We start from the raw sequence: 19092 nt of genomic DNA on the forward strand, positions 1-19092 counted from the left end.
CTCCAACAGACGTATCCGTTTGAGCTCATGATATTCCTCCAACCCAAGCCTGCTCCATTCACCATCTTCTACATCTCAGAAAATAGCAATATCATTCTTCCAGTTGCTCAGGCCAAAACTCTTGGATTCTCTACAATACTCCACATCCATCAGCAAATTCTATTGCCTCCACTTCAGAGCTTGACCACTTTCCTCCCATTTCCACTGCTACACACAGTGGTCAAAGCCACACCTTCACTTCCCGGATTGCAGCAATACTTCTTAACACATCCCCTTGCTTTTTTCTTTGTCACCACTGCTTACCCACTTGTGTATTTACAACAAGGCAGCTAGACTGATCCTTTATATATCATCAAATCATGTCATTCCTCTACTCAGACCCTCCAATAACTTGCCATTGCTAGGGACTGTACTGTGTCTCCCCAAAATCCTTATGTTGAAGTGCTAACCCACGTGACTGTATTGAAGATATTGCCTTTAATGAGGTGATTAATGTTAAATGAAGTCATAAGGGTGGAGCCCTGATCAGATAGAAATGGTGCCCTATAGAAGAAGAGACATCACAGTTCTCTTTCTACCATGTGAGGACACAGTGAGAAGGCAGCCCAAGCTAACATACCATCCCACTCAGAGTAAAAGCCAAAGAGGTGCTATACATTCTGGACTGTCATGTCCCCAACCCCTAAACTCTCTGACCTTTGATTCTCCCCATCCCTTAAGCAGCTTCAGCCACACTGGCCTACATGCAATTCCATCAACATTTCAGGCATGCTCTCACCTTCAGGCCTTTGCTTTTCCTCTGCTTGGAACACTCTTTTCCCAGGTATTTGCATCACTCATTTCCACACTCAAATGTCACCTTCTCACTGGGGCCATCCTATGAAAAATTTTACCACCTCCATCTTACACACATATCCCATTCCCCTTTCCTTAGCACTCACTACTAGCATGCTACATATTTTACCTATTTATCTTGTTTATCGCCTCTCCCGCTAGACTATGAGCTCCACGAGAGAAGGGATTGTCTGTTTTGCTCATTGCTATATCCCCATAACACAGAGCACCTCATAGTAGGTGCTTACTATTTGTTTAGATCAATGAATGTTGAATACCCACAGCCACCAAATTAGCTCTGGAGCTAAAAGGTACCACATGCATCAACTACTAAGGCAGCAATCTTGTAGTAGAAACTGTACTGCCTAAAGGACCACCTGATTGTTCTGGCTTCTTCTAGTTTTCTAATATTACTACAGCTCATGAGGGACTTTAAAAACTGTGGCTCCATGATCCAAGAGTGGTTCCTTCCTCTCTCCATCTTTACAACAGAGATAATAAACTGAGATGAAAAGTTGTGAATGTCAAATAAAATCACGGATAGGACAATTTTTTTTTTTTTTTTTAGGACAATTTTTTGAAAATTGCCTGGTTGCATCTTTCTTGGTGGTATTTCCAAACAGTTCCGCAAACTCTGCCTCTCTTTGATCATGCTTCCAGGATTCAGCAAAGGATGTGTTTATTCCCATTAATAAAATTTAAAATTACGTAAACATCAATACAAGACTAAAAGACAAGTGATGGAAGAAACCATTCATGGTTATCTGTTTATGTAGGGCTGTGGGTAGAATTTAGGTTAAAATGGATTCTACCGTTAAGAAAGTTACAAAGTAATTATATTCCCTTATTTTTTAAAGAAGAGAAAATAGGCCTGCACAGAAGAAGTACCTTTCTGTTTTACTTGAAATAGCGGGATTCTTCACAACTTAAACCACGTCGAAACTTCCCGGTTAGTGCTCCACGGTTAGTTATTGCTCTCAGTGTATTCATTTCTATGCTTTTTGGAAATGCCTCCGGTTAAAAATCGTCTTGAAACAATACGGTATCACAACCAGGCTCCCTTCTCACCTTCAAACATCACAGCTTTTAAAATGAAGGTGTCATAGGAAATGTGGATACACTCAATGCATCACGACTGGAATTAGTATCTGGTTATGCAAATCTAACGCTGCCAGGCAGGTAAACGCCTCAAAGGCAGCACAGAGGAAATCCTGCCTCCGTCTAGGCTCAGGCCTGGAGTGAGTGAGGGGAGTCGCGGCGGGCCGGTGCTCCGAGCAGGCCTCGCCGGGGGAGGCGCCTCCCCGGGAGGCGCACCTTGCCCGCAACTCCGGAAGCACCTGCGGTCCGGACGGGATAGCCCCCGGCATCACCCGCAGGAGCTCAGGGCAGCCCGCCGCTCCTGCATCGCCTCGGGTACCACGTGCCGCAGGGGAAGCGGCCCGGTAGCCCTGGCAGCATCTCGCGAGATCTCGCCGGCTCAGCCCCATATTGAGAGCTTAGAACTTAAAAAAAAAAAAAAAGCGAGCGGGCGACTGCCTCCGGAGCCGCCGCCGGAGCATCAGCAGTCGGCGTGAGCCGAGGCAGGGCCCGCGCGCCCTTTCTCTGGCTGGGTGGGCCGGACACCGTCCGCAGCCTGGTCTGCCGTGGCTTGTGCCGTCGGCCCACTGACGCGCTGACCCAGGGGCGGGGAGAGAGGGAGGAGGCCGGGGGGCCCCGCTCCTTTTCGCCGCAGAGCGGGGCGGGGGAAGGAGGTGGAGAGGTGGGAGGAGGGCGACGGAAGAGGAGGTAGCGGCGCAGAGATCTTCCCGGCTACGGCGGCGAGGCGGCGCTTGGCCGCTCCCGGATCGCGGTGCTCATGCTGCCCGAGGCCCGGCGTGGACGGGCCGGACGCGATCCCTGAGTGGGGTAGCGCAGGAGCCAGGACTGGCTGAGAGCCGAGGGAGCCTCCGCCGCGCGCCACTGCGGGACCGCGGCTGGGCGGGCTGAGGGGCGGACGAGTCGCGGGCCCCGCCTCCCGCGTGCTGCAGCGGGAGCCACCAACGCCGCGGCCCCGCCGAGGCTTTAAACAGCGGGGCCCGCCCCGCGCCCGCCGCACTCGCGCGCAGACTCCGCTGCCGGAGGCGTTCGTGCCGGCCTGGGCTAGCGGCGGCGCGTGCGCGGCTTGGAGAGTGACTCCCTCACCTGGCGTTGCGGCCGCAACCACCGCCGGCCGGGGGCGCGGAGGGCGTGCAGCCCGCCAGGTCCGCCAGGCTCTCCGGGTCCGCCGAGCGTCGGGCGACGATGGAGCCGGGGCCCACGGCGCCCTCCTCCGGCGCCGCGAGGCTGGCGGGGGTCGGGGAGACGCCTCCAGCCGCCGCGCTGGCCGCCGCCGGGATGGACCTGCCCCGCACGGCAGTGCCTTTGGTGCCGGAGGATGCTGCGACTGCGAGCCGGGGCGGCGGCGGGGTCCGCGGGGAGGGCGCCGCGGCGGCCAGTGACGGGCTGGGCAGACCTCTGGGGCCCACCCCGAGCCAGAGCCGCTTCCAGGTGGATCTGGTTTCCGAGAATGCCGGGCGAGCGGCTGCGGCTGCGGCGGCGGCTAACGCTGGGGCGAGGGCCAGAGAGACCACCGTGGACGGGAAAGCTAGCGGCGAAAGCGGGCTAGCCAAGGGCAGCGAGGAAGCCAAGGGCCGCTTCCGCGTGAACTTCGTGGACCCAGCTGCCTCTTCGTCGGCAGACGAGAGCATGTCGGATGCAGCGGGGATCGGAGGCGACGGGCCCAACGTGAACTTCCAGAACGGCGGGGACACAGTGCTGAGCGAGGGGAGCAGCCTGCACTCGGGCGGCGGCGGCGGCAGTGGGCACCACCAGCACTACTACTATGACACCCACACCAACACCTACTACCTGCGCACCTTCGGCCACAACACTATGGACGCCGTGCCCAGGATCGACCACTACCGGCACACGGCAGCGCAGCTGGGCGAGAAGCTCCTCCGGCCCAGCCTGGCGGAGCTCCACGATGAGCTAGAAAAGGTGAGCTCTCCCGGCCCTCTCTGCAGCCCTCTCGCCATCCCCCCCACCCCAGCCGCTGGTCCGCGCTGACCGCGGGATGTAGCTGCCGGCTCTTGTCTGCTGAGGCGGCGTGAATGGACGTGCACAACTCGCTGGCATCTCTGGATTCAGCTGTCAAGGGTGGAATTGCAGAGGAATGTAACTTAATCTCTTAAAAGTTGGCAGCGGGTTAGGCTAGTTACGTGATACCGCAGAGGCTGCATTTAACAATCTCCCCCATCCAGTTATATATCTTGTGTATGCTTTTTTTTTTCTCACCCACGCTTAACAATTACCATCCCTCTGAATGACAGTTGTACTTTTAGGCCCCGAGAAGGGAATGTGCAGGAGGTTTAGGTGGTGAGGACGTTTCTCAGGAGGGAGTGGAGAGCACCTACCATCCGTGTCTTTTTTTAAAGGTTGTGTTGTGTGGCTTATGTACACCCGTTAGGGGTCCCAAGAGTGGGAACATTAGTATTTGAAGGGAGAATCTTAGCAGGGTGTGTTTGTGGTGTATGAATTATTAAAGCTCAATTCCTGCAATCTTGATATAGAAATCTTAAGTCTTGGGACAAGCTCTTCCTGATAATGGCATAAATCCACTTTTATAATGTAAACCTTTTGGAAGAGGGTTACATCAAAAAGGCGGGGGGCAGAGTCTAAGAGAGAGGGAGAGAGAAATAGAATTGTTTTTTCTGTGGAGGATGTCCAGAAAGACCTTCTGGGGTTTTGTCTAAGCAGTTATACTTGGTGAACAGAAACCATCCCTATAAACTCTATTGATTTCTGTAATTCTTCTTTTATGGCCGCATACAACTTTTATTTTTTCAGGGTACAAAATCTTTTTCTTTTTTGTTCTTTTGAGATGACATTGATGCTTTTGAGATTTGATTAATAATTTTTTATGATTTGGGATTACTTGAAGACTGCCTTTATAAGTGTATAAGACTACATTGATGGAATTTTGTGAATGCAAAGAGTTAGCACCATATAGTTTGACACGATCGAAGTGTCGGAAAGTTTAAATACAGAAAGTATGTAATTTCTTTTGGATATGATTATTTGACTTCATACAGTCATTTCATACAAGACTGTACTTGTCCCAGTATTTGAAAATGTAACATTCATAACATTCATTGAAATAATTGCCGAGGTCCCAACCCTTACAGCTTATTGATTGTTTAAAAGCCTGACATCATTTAGCTTTGGGTAATACTACTTCTTTCATTCTGTTATGGTATTTTGTCATATAAGAAGAAAAATGATTTTTAAAACACTTATTTCATCCATATTCCTGTAGTTTCTTTCAAATCTATTATATTTTCCTTTCAAAACTCAAAATTCTCATAAAGCAGATTATATAGCTGATAATTTCCCTTTTAGAGCATTTTTATTATTGGAAATATTATATAGATGGTTTCAGATTTCACTAAAGCCCTGTAGTTTAGTAGTAAAACAGTCTGTATTTACCCATAAGTCTTAAAAGCTTTTTTAATTGAAGGATATTATATACCTTGATCTTGTATGCTTCCTAGGAATGTTTTTGTTATTTTAAACTAAATTCTGTCAATAACAAAGCCCTTCCAGTTCTCCAGATTTTCAGGTTTTTGTTTGTTTGGTGTTTTTGGTCAGTTCACAGTATATAAAAAAGAACACCTGTATTGTTTAGATGTATAGTAGTTGAAGAAGTCACCTAGCTTCTCAGCCTCAGCTTCCTCACCTTTCAGAGTTATTTTGAAGATTAGGGGGAAAAATGTATGCAAAGGCCCACGTTCAGTGCCTGCAAAATAATGCTAGTATAGTTACCATTTGAATCTTATATTGGCCCTTAAGAAAATACATCGTTAAACTTTAGGACTTCAGTTTTAGATTCTCCTAATTTCTGCATTTTTCAGTGAATGTAGTATCTAAAATGTTATGTTCAGAATTTCATTTGTGCAGCATGTAGTGTAATGAGTTCTTTGTAGTTTTTTACCTTTTACCATTTGGGCCCTTTATGGGCAGCAAAAAAGGTTTATTAGGTTAAATAAGCATAGAACCTCCTCTTGAAGATAATTTTGTTTAGAATTGAGTGAATGGATTAAAGAGATGTGTCATGTTAAGGAATACAAATCTGGCTATAGATAAACCACTGCTGAAGGAGGGCAGGGGAGGCCTGATAGTGTAGGTTGGCTCGATCCCCAAAAGTTGTTCTTCACTTTTTAGATTGACTCTTACTCCTTAAAACCTTTTCTGATGCTTGTAGCTCTAGGTGAAATCATAATACTTAGAATTCTGCAACATTTAATCTTAGCTCTTGAGTGACTGTCATGTAGTCTGCTTGGGTCACTGAATGCTTAAATATCTACCATGGATCTAACTTTGTGCTAGGAACTATGGAAGAACAAAAGAAGTAAAAGAAATGCACCCCAGAAACTTGTTGGGGGAAAAGACTATAGTGTCTTCTACGTGAATTCCTTTTTTTGCCCAGCATTGTGACTTTTTAAAGTATTTTGCCTAGAAATCCAACTGAAGGGGAATAGTTAAATAACCATGGTGCGTCTTGCTATATTATGCAGCCATTCTAGGGCCAGGACTCATGAGTTCTCCATTTTATCAAATATTTATTGGGGAGAAGAGTTTCTTAGGTGTGGGCCACCTGGCTGTGGCACTGCGGGATGATGCCGTGATTAGCAAAACAGATACTGACTCTTGTCATACTCAGGCATACGTTAACCAAATGGTTGCACAAATAACCTAGTTACAAACTTTTTTTTTTTTTTCCCAGTGCTATGAAAGAGAAGGGTTAGAATGCTGGTGAGGATATAATAGGACCTAATTTTAATTGGGGTTTGGGAAGCCTTTTTTTTTTTTTTTAACTGTGATTAGGTATTACCAAATAAAGTAATAAACAACTCTTAACTTAGAGTGCAAAATGAAAGCACCTTATTATTTTAAAGGTGCAAAAGCAAGAAAATACAGTATAAACTTATCCATTTTTAAACAGTCATCTGTGTGATGGGTATACAAAGTATGACATTGAAGCTGAAACCTGAAGGCTAAGTTGATGATAGGGCAGAACAATATTCCAGGCCAAAGGAACAAAATCTGTGAAGATAGTGAGGTGAGAAAGTGGTATGTCAAAAGAACTATGAGGAGGCCAGTATAAGATTTTATTATAAAGGTAGTGCGACGTTATTGAGTTTTGTGTGAGGTAGCAACATGATCTGTTTTGTTTTGACACCTTTTGATTGCTGGATGGAGAAGGGTGAGAATGGAAGCAGCTTTTACTGTGGTCTCCTTACAGATAGTAAGGATTGGGGGCAGAATGAGTGGGATGTAGGTGGATTGGATGTGGGAGTGAACGAGAAGCTGATTCCCAGCTTTTGGACTTGAGCAGCTGAATAGATGGTTGGTACTTTGCCTAAGATGGGAAAGGCTGGAGAAGGAATATAGATTGGGGAGGAAAGAAAGAATGCTTTTGAGTAGCCTGCAAGATATCTTAGTCCAAGAGTCATTTTGAGGGAGAAGGGGCAGAATATATTTTATATGTATATGAAATATATGTGTGTATGTGTATATACATATATATTTACATACATATGTACATGTATATATATTTATGTATTTATCATCTAAAGTTGTGCATGAAATTACTTGGGGAGAGTGGGTAAATAAGAGAACAGAAACAGGGTCTGGGATTGGGCCTGGGGAATGTCTAAAGGTCTACTAGAGATTGTGGCAACACTAGCAAAGGAAATTAAGAAGGAGCTGTTAGGCTGGTGAGAAATAGCCAGGAGAGCAGTGTCAGGGAAGCTGAGAGAAAAGTGTTTTAAAGAAGGCACAAAGTCTTCAGAGATATGCCAGTAATTGATTTTTTTTTTTTTAAGTATTTCAAAGAATGAAACCGAAGTAGTGATTCCTGCCCCTATAAGAAGAAAGTAAAAAGTGGGGGGTAAACAAATAAGTATTTGATAGACAACTTCAACATGTATGATGGAAAGCATGATTATCAAATGTGGGAAAGTGTGTGGTGGAGAATCCATAATAGCTCCTACTGGATTTGGATTTTAAAGTAGTTTGAAAAGAGTGCATTACCACTGCAGTTTTGTCCGTAGGCCAAGACTTGGAGCCTTTTGCTGGTGGTATGTCAAATCTTTGTATGTGGCCTCTCTATTTTAGCCTCTCTTATTAATAAAAAGGGAAAGGTCAAGGGAACAGCTGTATCAAGTGTCTTATGTTTCACTGAACTTGTTGGTTTTTTCATTTAATTCCTAAGAAATAAGTCTTATATACATTTTACTCATGATAAAATGGGGTCATAAAAAGTGAAGAAATTGCTTAATGCCGCTCTCACAGAAAGTGGTACAGCTGGCATTCACACCCAGGTTTTTCTTATTAATGCCAGGACATGGTAGCTCCTCTTTATTGTTATTTCTTCTTTCTCCCTATCCCGTGGACCTGCTCTGAGATGGCAGGGATGTTGAGGGGGACATGTTGGGGGTTGCCAACATCACACTTCTATCTTGACCTCCTGAGAGTAGAATGGTTACATAACTGAGAGAAAAGAGGAGGAATTCTTGTGATAATGTAATTACTGACCAATATGACTGTCTCTTTCACTAGGATCTGAGCTGGTGTCTCATTCATCTCCAGACGGAGAATAGGTAGTTAATAAAGATTCGTTTATCGAATGTATCAGGGTGGGCAGTTCCTCCCACTTAACAGGGACTTTAAAACACTAAACAAGTGTAGCTGCTGCTCTAAATGTGCTGTGCTGAGTCGTGGACAAGAAATTCCACACACTACTAATCACGTCAGTACAGAGCTTGAGTCTTTGAAGGTCGCCCTGGGGGAACCAGAATGGGTCACATCCCTGGGGATAAGGAATAGAGTAGGTCCAGCAGTGAGTAAAGGTGGGACCTTGATCAGAAATAGTTGTGCAGGGCACAAACTTGCAGTGTTTCACAATTTTGCCAGGGGCCCCACCCTCTAAACCCATGCCACCAGAGCTGAAGTCTGGTTTACCTGTAAGACTGTACACATTCTCCAAGTATATACCAACTAACTGCCTGGGGAGAAGGAAAGATAAATTTGGGGATTTAAAATCTGGCAAAAAATCTGTACACTGCTGTCGTAATCAGCGTCTTCTCTATGTGTGTTTGGGTTCATAGTCACATTCCCAATCTTGTTAGACCAGAATTTGAAGGACCAAAAGAGCCTTTCTAGGTTCTTATGTATTTAGTGTGTTTGTTTTCACTAATTTTTAATTACATGTTTCATACGTGTTTGTAAAGTCTGTAGCACTAGTCACATTGGCTCCATGCTGAAGTGAAATGAATGTGAATTTAGTTATTCAACAAATCTTGATTGAGCATCAATAATAGCCCTGTTCTGAGTGCTGGGGTTACAGCAGTGAGCACAACAGACTTGTGGAGCTTTCATTCTAGCAGTAGGAGAGAGTAAACAGATAGGTCAGTGTAACTGCCGAGAAGAAACCGAAAGGTGGATAGATGCTGATAGCTGGGGTGGTGTTATTCTGGGGGAGTTAGAGAAGCCCCCTGTGGTACATGAGCAGACACTAGACGGGAGTGAAAGTATCAGCCCGTGAAAACACCCGAGGGGAAGAACACTAGGCAGAGGACGGCAAACACCAAGACCTTGAGATGGCAGTGTGCCTGGGGTATGCTTGGCATGACTGAGAAGCAAAAGGGCCAGCAAGACTGGAGTGACTAGCAGGAGAGTTATAGGGGAGGAGGTTAGAGCAATAGTGAAAAGCAAACAGTGTAGAACTTGGTAGATCGTGGTGAAGACTTGGGGTTTTACCCTGAGTGAGGTAGGGAGTCATGGAGAGCTCTGAGCACAGACTTGACATGACCTGACGTACATTTTTAAAACATCACTCTCATGCTGTGTGGAGAGTATCCTGTAAGGGGGTAAGAGTGGAAGCTGGGAAACAAGTTAGAAGCCTACTGCAGTGTTTTAGTTAAGATGATGATGACTTTTATGAAGGTGATAGTGTTTGATACAATGACAGCTGTTTAGATGCTGGATATGTTTAAAAGGTGGAATTGTTGGGATTTGGTGACTGTTTGGATGGGGGGTTTTCCCCTGTTGAGAATGGAGTCGATATTCATGAAGAGGTGGGAGACTGGGAAGAGCAAGTTTTGGAGGTGGATTCAAGAGTTGGGTTTCATTTCTACAAATTAGTTCTACAATGGGGCAAACACTTATAAAATTGCAGCTACTGGTTTGTGAAATAATAGAACCTAAGAAAATGGGTTTTAATTTGTAGTATAAAAATGTGCTTTTATGCTGCAAATTTCAGGTAAAACCATGAGAACCGGTAGTTTTTCAAATAGAGTATAAAGCGGTGGGGAACTAGTGGGTTGACTCCACAAAGTGAGAGAGTGAGGAATGGACGAGGAAAACTACTTAAATACTGAAGTTAAAAATATATCAATGGTTTCCCATTAAATATGAAATTTATCATCTGCCATTGGATTTATGATTCTTCCGTTTTTCACTAGAACCTGTAGTAGTGCTTTCTTAAAGCTATTATGAAAAACTTGGAGCCCATGGAAGACTTGGGGATTTCTGATTAGAAGAAGGGGGAAGTCTGAAAGGCAAACATAGCTTAGTGGAATCTTGTCTCTCTGCAGAAGCTGATTGTGGCTGGTGTAGTCATAGTACCCTTGGGCTCAGAAATTTCTCTGCCTTAAATTTTCACTATGCTGTTCCTGAACGCTGACAAATTAGCTATTCATCTAAAGTAAGAATACTAGAAACCTCTGGATGGTTCTTTGTTGGGTTGGTATGAATTGGTTCCTTCAATGATGTAGCTTCTAACAGAGTTTAGCGTGTGAGTCATTTTGGGGCTTTTTTGTGGGTAGGTGGCTTGGTAGAGCAGGCTTTATTATACTCCAGTGGAGGAAGACTTAAAGGACCTATGAGGACCCTGATCATCTGCTGTAGCATGACTTTTACCCCATCGTTTCACCTAAATAGTTCTTTTTTTAAAAGATTTATTTATTTTTGGCTGCACTGGGTCTTCGTTGCTGTGTGCGGGCTCTCTCTAGTTGCAGAGAGCAGGGGCTACTCTTCTTTGTGGTGCGCGGGCTTCTCATCGCGGTGGCTTCTCTTGTTGTGGAGCATGGGCTCAGTAGTTGTGGCTCACAGGCTCCAGAGCGCAGGCTCAGTAGTTGTGGTGCACGGGCTTAGTTGCTCCGTGGCATGTGGGATCTTCCCGGACCAGGGCTTGAACCTGTGTCCCCTGCATTGGCAGGCGGATTCTTAACCACTGCACCACCAGGGAAGCCCCTCACCTAAATAGTTCTTATTAAAGTCACCAGTGACCTTCTCCATCCTTATCACCAATTCCAGCAAACGTTTTTTCTCAGCAGCATTCAGCCTTCCAGCAGCATTTGATATTCTTTTGAAGTCTCCTTGATACTTCCTTGGCTTCTGTAACACCACTCTCTCCTTTAGTTTTCCTTCTTTCTCTCTGGCTCTTTCAGCCCAGTGTCTTCTGCATTTTCCTTCGTCTCTAAACTGGCCATCCTCTAGGCTTGATTCTGGCTTTCCTTCTTCCTCTGCCGTCTTCTCTCTCTGTATATCTCCTGTCTATATCACCTGTAGGCTAACTGCTCCCCAAATTTTGTCTCCTACTAATACTACCTTTGTGAGTTCTGGGCATCCAGAGCCTGCTGGACGTTTTTGTCTCCTGTCTAAAGGACACCCCACACTCACAAACTTACGATTTTTCTTCCTCTGCCTCTGAAAACAAAACCACCCAGGCCCTCTTCCTGTGTCCTGTGTCTCTGTGAATGGTACCACCATTCATCATATTGCACGAGTGAGAAAACTGAGTGATCCTTGACACTTTTTCTCACCTCTCTACATCCAGTTCATCACCGAGTTCTTTGTATCACCTTTATTTCCTAAATATTATTTTCATCCTCACTGCTACCATCCTAGAGCAGTCTGCAGCATATCTTTCTCCAGTAGCCTTCTATGGTTTCCCCTGTTCACTATGCCCTCCTATTACTATTGAGCCTGGAGTGATCTTTCTAAAACAAAATTGATCATGTTATTCCTTGGCTTAAAACTAGCCCTGCATTGTCTAGTTCTGGCCTGCCTCTTCTTTAGTGTTTCAATTTCTCAATGGCACAGTACTTCCTCTGGCCATAGTGCCTTTGTATGTAATACTATCCATGATTCTTCCTCCCTTCTCCTCCATACCACACTGATAACTTTTCAGTCTTAATATTTCACTTCAATCTTTATTTCCTGAGAGAGGAAGCCTTTATCCTCCAGTCTAGGACAAACCTCTTTTCTCTTCGAGCCCTTATTTCAGTTAGTGGGAGTATGTTTGTTAAGATGGTTATTTGAGTAAACTTGAGTTGACTTCAAGTTCCATGAGGAGCAGACTATGTCTGTGACTGTTTATCATTATGTCCCTACTACATAGCAGACCCTCAATCAATACACGTTGAATAATAGAACTATTCTTTATAAATTATTGTAGTACAGAAGAATCTTAAACTCTTTTATGTACCTTATATTGTCATCTAGAATCTCTAAAGGACATTTGACAGGCAGATGGCCCCAGTTTGCACATTTGGAATTTAAGACACAAAAGAACTAAGTAACCTGTCCAAAATCATAAGACCTGTAACTGGCAGAGCCACGGCTGGAACTTGCAACAACCATTTTGACTCCCAGTTGATGTTAATTCCAATGTCCTACAGTTTAATACTATGTAAGTTCTTGCTATTTTGGTTTTTTTTTTTTTTTAAATTCCCATGTCAGTTGTGTTTTAGTTCATTGAAGATAAAGTAGAAAAGATTTGGACCCCTCAGTTTCACTGTATGGATAGATCTTTTCCCAATAGAAAAATATTTTTTAAAAAATTTAAGTATAAGAAAGTTTCTTATAAATGGAATCACAGTAAGTTTTGGTTTTTTTTAAATTTCTTCTGCTTTTCTTATCTGTATCTCCCAAAAGTGTGATGTAAATGTTTAAATGTTCTAGTGTTGCACTTTTCAGTACTATAACCACTAGTCACATTTGGCTGTTAAACTAAATTTTTTTATTTTTTATTCTTTTAATATTTATTTATTTATTTATTTATTTTTGGCTGTGTTGGGTGTTAGTTGCACACGCGGGATCTTTCACTGCAGCGTGCAGACTTCTCTCTAGTTGTGGTGCGTGGGCTCCAGAGCACCGGCTCAGTAGTTGCTGTGCATGGGCTCCGGAGTGTGTGGGCTCTGTAGTTGTAGCAGGTGGGCTCTGTAGTTGTGGTGCATGGGTTCCAGAGCGCGTGGGCTCTGTAGTTGAGGCATGCAGGCTCTCTAGTTGTGGTGCATGGGCTTAGTTGCCCTGCGGCATGTGGGATCTTAGTTCCCTGACCAGGGATTGAACCCGTGTTCTCTGCATTGGAAGGTGGATTCTTAACCACTGGACCGCCAGGGAAGTCCCTAAACTAAGTATAAATTAAAGTTAAAAATGTATTTACTTGAGCCAGATTTTAAGTGCTCGATACCCACATGTTGGCTAGTGGCTACCATACTGGACAATGAAGATACAGAACATTTCCCTCATCGCAGAGAAATCAGTTAGCCAGTGCTGTCAGGGGAAGTGATATTTAAAGGAACTTTTCCCTTCCCTCATTCCTCCTTTCTTGGATTTCTCCCTTCCTTTTCTTACATGTTAAATAGTCACCACTAGTTTAAAATTATTAAACAGTCAAATTTTCTCTAATTTTTCATGAGATCCTTCCTTAAATAAAGTTGTCTAAACAGATTAGGCCCTCAATAAAATGTTTGTTGAATCAGTGGATTTTATCTCTGTCTGAGAATGGAGATCTGGGTCTTTAATATTGCAAAGGCTGTGAAGAATTTCTTAATGTTGTGTAAAGTGTTAAGTTTACAAAGCACTCTTAACTCATGTATCTGTATTTGATCTTCAAATCTATCTTTGGAGGAGATGGGTTTTCAGAAGGTCGTAGAGTAGCAGTCATATTTTGCAAGGTTGTGGTTTGCCTAAGCACTTAACTAATACTTGGTAAGGCTGCATCTCTTTGAAACTAGCTCTCTGTCTCCCTTTTCTTTTGGACTAGTGATTCCCAAATTTCTAAAAGAATTACCTGGAGAAAAATTACAGATTCCTCTCTCTCAAAGAATATACATGCCATTTTAAAAAAGCTTTCCTGGTGATTCCCAGAGAGCCAGGTTTGAGAACCAATGTCCTAGACAGACTTTGGTTATCATCATGACAGTAGTACATAGTTGTGGGGTTTTTTGTTGCTTTGTTTGTTTGTTTTGATATGCTGATTGTCAGTTTTGAAACATTCTACTATAGGAACCTATCAAAGATCTGGATTTAACCCTTAGATAACTGTATAATGAATTGTATAATGTTACCAATTATTCAACATCTGTCATGTTTCAGGAGCAGTCTGTAGTCTGTGCACAGTAATCTTCCAAACCAGTTAGTTTACAGATAGACAAACTCAGAGGCTAATAGCAACTTGCCTAAGTCTCACAGCCAGTGAGTGGTAGATGCTGGATTTAAACATAGACACGTTAGTGAAAGCTCACATGTGAGGTGCTAGGACAAATCCTGTAGGGAAGTCAGACACACAAGTACTAACTGGTAAGTCTGAATCCTGATGAGTTCACATGGAATAGTTGGAGTGAGATATTACCTCTCTTTTATAGAACCTAATGGTTTCAGACACAAATAATCAGGCTTTACTATTTTAGAAGTTAAGCTTTATGATAAATTATTCTTAGTACTGGCTTACCTGTAAGTTTCCAGAAATAATAGATTTGGCTTGTAGCACTTGAAAAATTATCGTCTCACCTATTTCAGTCCCAATTATTTGGCAGATTTGCTGATTAGAAACAAAGCTGATTCAGTAATTAAGCAAAGCAGCAACAATAACAACAAAAAGGCCTCATTTAAAAGGGTTCAGCACACCTGCACTTGGGGACTACATAGTTAAACTTTATACACAGTTATAACAAATATGGCCTTCTGGTTTTCAGAACGAGGGCAGATTAGAAGGGAAAACGAACACTGGCAGAGGTGGATTCAAAGATGACCAGCATGTTATACAGATAGAAAATAAGAAAATCATAAAAAGCAGAAAATAGCAGTCTTAGAATAGCTCTTGAGTAGACGCAGAGACAGGACCTGAGTTTTGGTTGTCACAGTATCTCCGTCTAGCATAGTGCTGGCACAAAGTAACCATGGTGTTTTAAATCTCAATACAAAAAGAATCAGCCAGCTACACATTTGGAAAATTTCAGTCTCATGTCATCCTAGAGTATCGCATTTTAAGAGGCTAAGTCTTAGTCCTTTTAAGAACCAGCACTTTAAAAATTTATTCCAAGGGTTTTGTTGTACTTTGTTTATTTAAAATGTTTGTTACCGTATCATTATGAAGAGAAGATAACATAGGAGGTTTGAAAAACAGAGAAAGTTAAAGACCTCAAATCCTTAACACTTTTACATTTTTATACATGTAAAAATTATGATTTTATATCCTACTCTTCCCACCTAGCATTAAATAACTAATCATAAGTAATCAGTTTCCTATGTCACCCATAGTAATCTTCTATTTAAGTGAATGTTTTTATGATAGTCTCATACATGTATCGTATGATATGTGTACCATAACTTGCATTTTCTCTGCAGACTCTAGTTCATTTACATTTATTGTGATTTGGCTGTTATTAGGCGTGGTATTTTGCTATTTGTTGGTTTTCATACCCATTTTTGTTCCTCTAATCCTCTTTTCCTGCCATCTTCTATGCTAATCAGATATTTTTTAATATCCATTTTAATTCTATTTACTTTCTTCTTATATATCTCTTTGCATTATTTCAGTGGTTGTTCCACTTACAGAGAATATTGAATTTTTTCTGCTAAAATATAGGAACCTTAAAACAGAATACTTTTCTTAGTACTTTGGTCATCGTGTAAATTACAAACCCAGCAATACAGTGTTGTACTTTTTGTTTTCAACAAAAGTCCTATGACTTTAAAAAAAAAAAGGAAAGAATGCTTATATGGTGTTTTATTTTTTTTTATTTTTTTATTTTTTCCCATTTCTTCTTGTAGATCTGTGTTGCCATCTGATACTATTTCCCTTCCTTGAGTAGTTGTTGTAAGGGAGGTCAACTGGCAACAAAATTCTTTGTTTTTATTATCTGAAGATGTCTTTACTTCACTTTTAAAGGATAGTTTTGCTGGATGTCAGTTTCCTGGTTGCCAGAATTTCTTCTTTCAGTGGTTTGAGTATGCACTTCCAGTGTTTTCTGCCCACCATTATTTCTGATAAGACAACCATTAATCATACCATTGCTCATCTGTATATGATACATTGGTTTTCTGTGGTTGCTTTCAAGATATATTCTTTACCTTTGGCTTTCAGGAATTTGTACGTAGGGGCTTTTCTCTTTGTGTGGATCCTTTTTGGGTTTAAATTTCTTCTATCTGTAAGTTAATGGGTTTCACTGCTTCCTCCAGCCATTTCCACTCTGCTGTTGAATCCATCTAATGAATTTTTTATTTCAATTATTTTGATTTTCAGATTAAGAATCTCTAATTTTTAAAATATAGCTTCCATTTCTCTGTTGAGATTCCCTCTCTGTTACTCACTGATACCGTATTTACCTTTAATTTTTTAGTATGTTCATTATAGCTATTTTGAAGTCTTTGTCTCTCATATCTAACATCTGGGCCCACTTGGAGTTAATGTCTAATGACTTTTTTTCTTGATTATGGGTTATATTTTCCTGTTCAGTAATATTTTGGGGTAAAGACTAGACTTCTATGTAGATAACACATTGTAGCAACTTTGGGTAGTTGTTTTTTTCAGTATTCTCCTAAGGATTATTGTTTTTTGTTCTAACAGGTACTTAAGTTGCCTAGATTCAAACTGCACACTGAGTCCTCTATCCCCACTATGCTGTACCTGATACCTCTGTTGTGTCCTGTGTTTTCAGCTGCTGCTTTTTTAGCCTGTCTCTTTGCGTGGGGGTGTGTGTGTGTATGTGTGTATGTGTGTGGTGCAGATCCTCCCCTGTACCTGTGTGATTTAGTGGTCACCTGAGATTTGGGGCTTACCCTCGCTATCATTCTGTTTTTTTTTTCCTAGAGATTCCCACTTAATTTCTAGTTCCTCTTTCGGCTCTTGGGCTCTCTTTTCTAATATTTCAAGCTAGGAAGGCTTCACTTTAAGCCATCCAAGTTACACACACTTGGGGAAGTGCTCTCAGTTGAAAAAGAAAGCAAACTCAGTGCAGCTGTATCTAAGAGTATTTCCTTTCTGGTCTTTGCTTTTTTTCAATCTCTCCTAGTTTTTTTTCCATACATAGGTAGTTTAGCTGTCAGTCAGGGGTTTAAATCTTGGCCTTTCTGCTTAATGCTTGTGTAACCTTCAGAAAAAGAACTTGTCACCTCAGAGTCTCAGTTTCCTTCTATAGAAAATGGGAAAGATGATAATTCATAGTGAGAAATAGCACATATTCATGTGAGAAATACATGAACTATCAAGTGCACACCACATGCTAAATGTAGTTTTTGTTATCGCGTGGTTCTCCATGTATATTGCTTTTCTAATACTTTACCCATTTAGGATATTGCTAAGTCATATATTTATATCTTTGACAACTTTTGGTTCTCCTTATTTTAAAAATAAAACAATTTGAAATGTAAATGACACAGTTATACCTTCCAGTATCACTTAATAATATAAGTTTTCTGGTAAGTTGAATTAAAATGTTTTTAAGCTATTTGTTGACATTAGCAAGTTGTGTGGGATTTGAAATAATGTATAAATTATGCTATGCATAATGCATTTTGTTGTAACTCAGTCTTGAACACGATGGGCTAGGTAGAGGACTGAATTCTTTGACTGCAATCAGCAGTTCTGACTTGGTTCATTGTAAAGTCACATGTTCACAGCATCCACTTTTATCTGTGGCACTTGAGTTTTGAGCTTTGCATTAATGCCACTGGATATTAATAGACCATTGTTAACCAGAGCAGATTGGATTCCTGTAAAACAATACCTTGTTTTGAGAGCATAGTCTGTATGGGGAGCATTACACTGAATACACCAATCACCGACAGCACGGATAGGAAATGTTGGTAGCTTTGGGGTGATATAATTGGCTAGTACTTAAAGAAAAAATGGTTAGAATAAGCCCAGCCACTTTGGCATCTAAATTTGCATATGTATGCGTCCATTTTTAGTTACTGATTTGGCTTTGTTTCATAATATTAATTTAACACTTTAGCTTACTTTGATATTAAGAAGATGCTATTAAACTATATGAGAAATTTTTATCCAGAGTATCTTGATGGATACTTTAGTTCAGAAGTTTGTTTTTAGGATTTAAATACCATTTTTTGGTGAACTTTAACTTTTTTGAAGTGTAATTTTGGGTTTTTTTTTTTGAAATCAATAATATGCTGCTTGTAAAGAAAGCAGTGAATTCTTTTATACTAACTGTGCCCTGAAATGAAGATTCCCCACTCCTCTGAGTGTCAGTAACAGTGATTTTAATTTGCTTGAATAAAGCTGGGCCCACAAGTTATGCTTCTGTTCTCCTACTGTACAATTTAATACTAACCCTAGCTAGTGGTGCTCTGATGTGCTCATCAGGTGCCACCAAAGAAGACAGCACAGGGAGGAAGCTTTCATTTATTAAACACATTCTTAGCACTAGAGAAGTTACAAAAGATTTCTAGTAGTGGGATCATTGGTCCTCAAAGCCAGGTTCTTCACACTATATCCTATTGACTTGTTGATGGTGTAGGTAATAAATCTTTTACCACCATTCAGAATGGAGATGCCACATTTCTATATATAGGTCAGTGTTTTTGTTCATTCTTCCAGAGGTAATCTTCAACTGCCAGTATTATAGGAAGCAGTGTAGTAGAGTCTAGATTAATAATGTTTTGCAGTACTTATTTTTGTATATTTGTTCAACATCCAGTTATTTAAACTCACCCCATGGGCAGTTGAAATAATCATTTATTTGTTGTTTATAATAATAGCCAAAATTTATCAACCACTTACCCTGTTAATGTCAGACAATGTACCAAGCAGTTAATACATTTTGTTTTTTAATCTTTTAAAAGTCTTTTTATTTTATTGTTTTGGACATTTTGCCCATTGCTTTATTTATTTTAAAATTTTTATTTTATTTTTGGCTGTGTTGGGTCTTT

The 19092-nt window shown here is 41.7% G+C and overlaps 1 protein-coding gene across 3 annotated transcripts in view; it reads left to right on the plus strand.

Moving 5' to 3' along the window:
• The first annotated feature begins 2627 nt into the window (after positions 1-2627).
• Positions 2628-19092, plus strand: part of SLC12A2 (solute carrier family 12 member 2) — a 106764-nt gene continuing 90299 nt past the window's right edge. For 2 of the 3 annotated variants that reach the window (XM_065875285.1, XM_065875287.1), the window contains exon 1: positions 3115-3849. In XM_065875285.1, the coding sequence (XP_065731357.1) occupies positions 3115-3849 (735 nt within the window). Of the gene's footprint in view, positions 3850-19092 lie in introns of all 3 variants that reach the window. The other variant, XM_065875286.1, reaches the window with a different exon arrangement.

Source organism: Phocoena phocoena, chromosome 3 (assembly GCF_963924675.1).
Source record: "Phocoena phocoena chromosome 3, mPhoPho1.1, whole genome shotgun sequence".
NCBI lineage: Eukaryota > Metazoa > Chordata > Mammalia > Artiodactyla > Phocoenidae > Phocoena > Phocoena phocoena.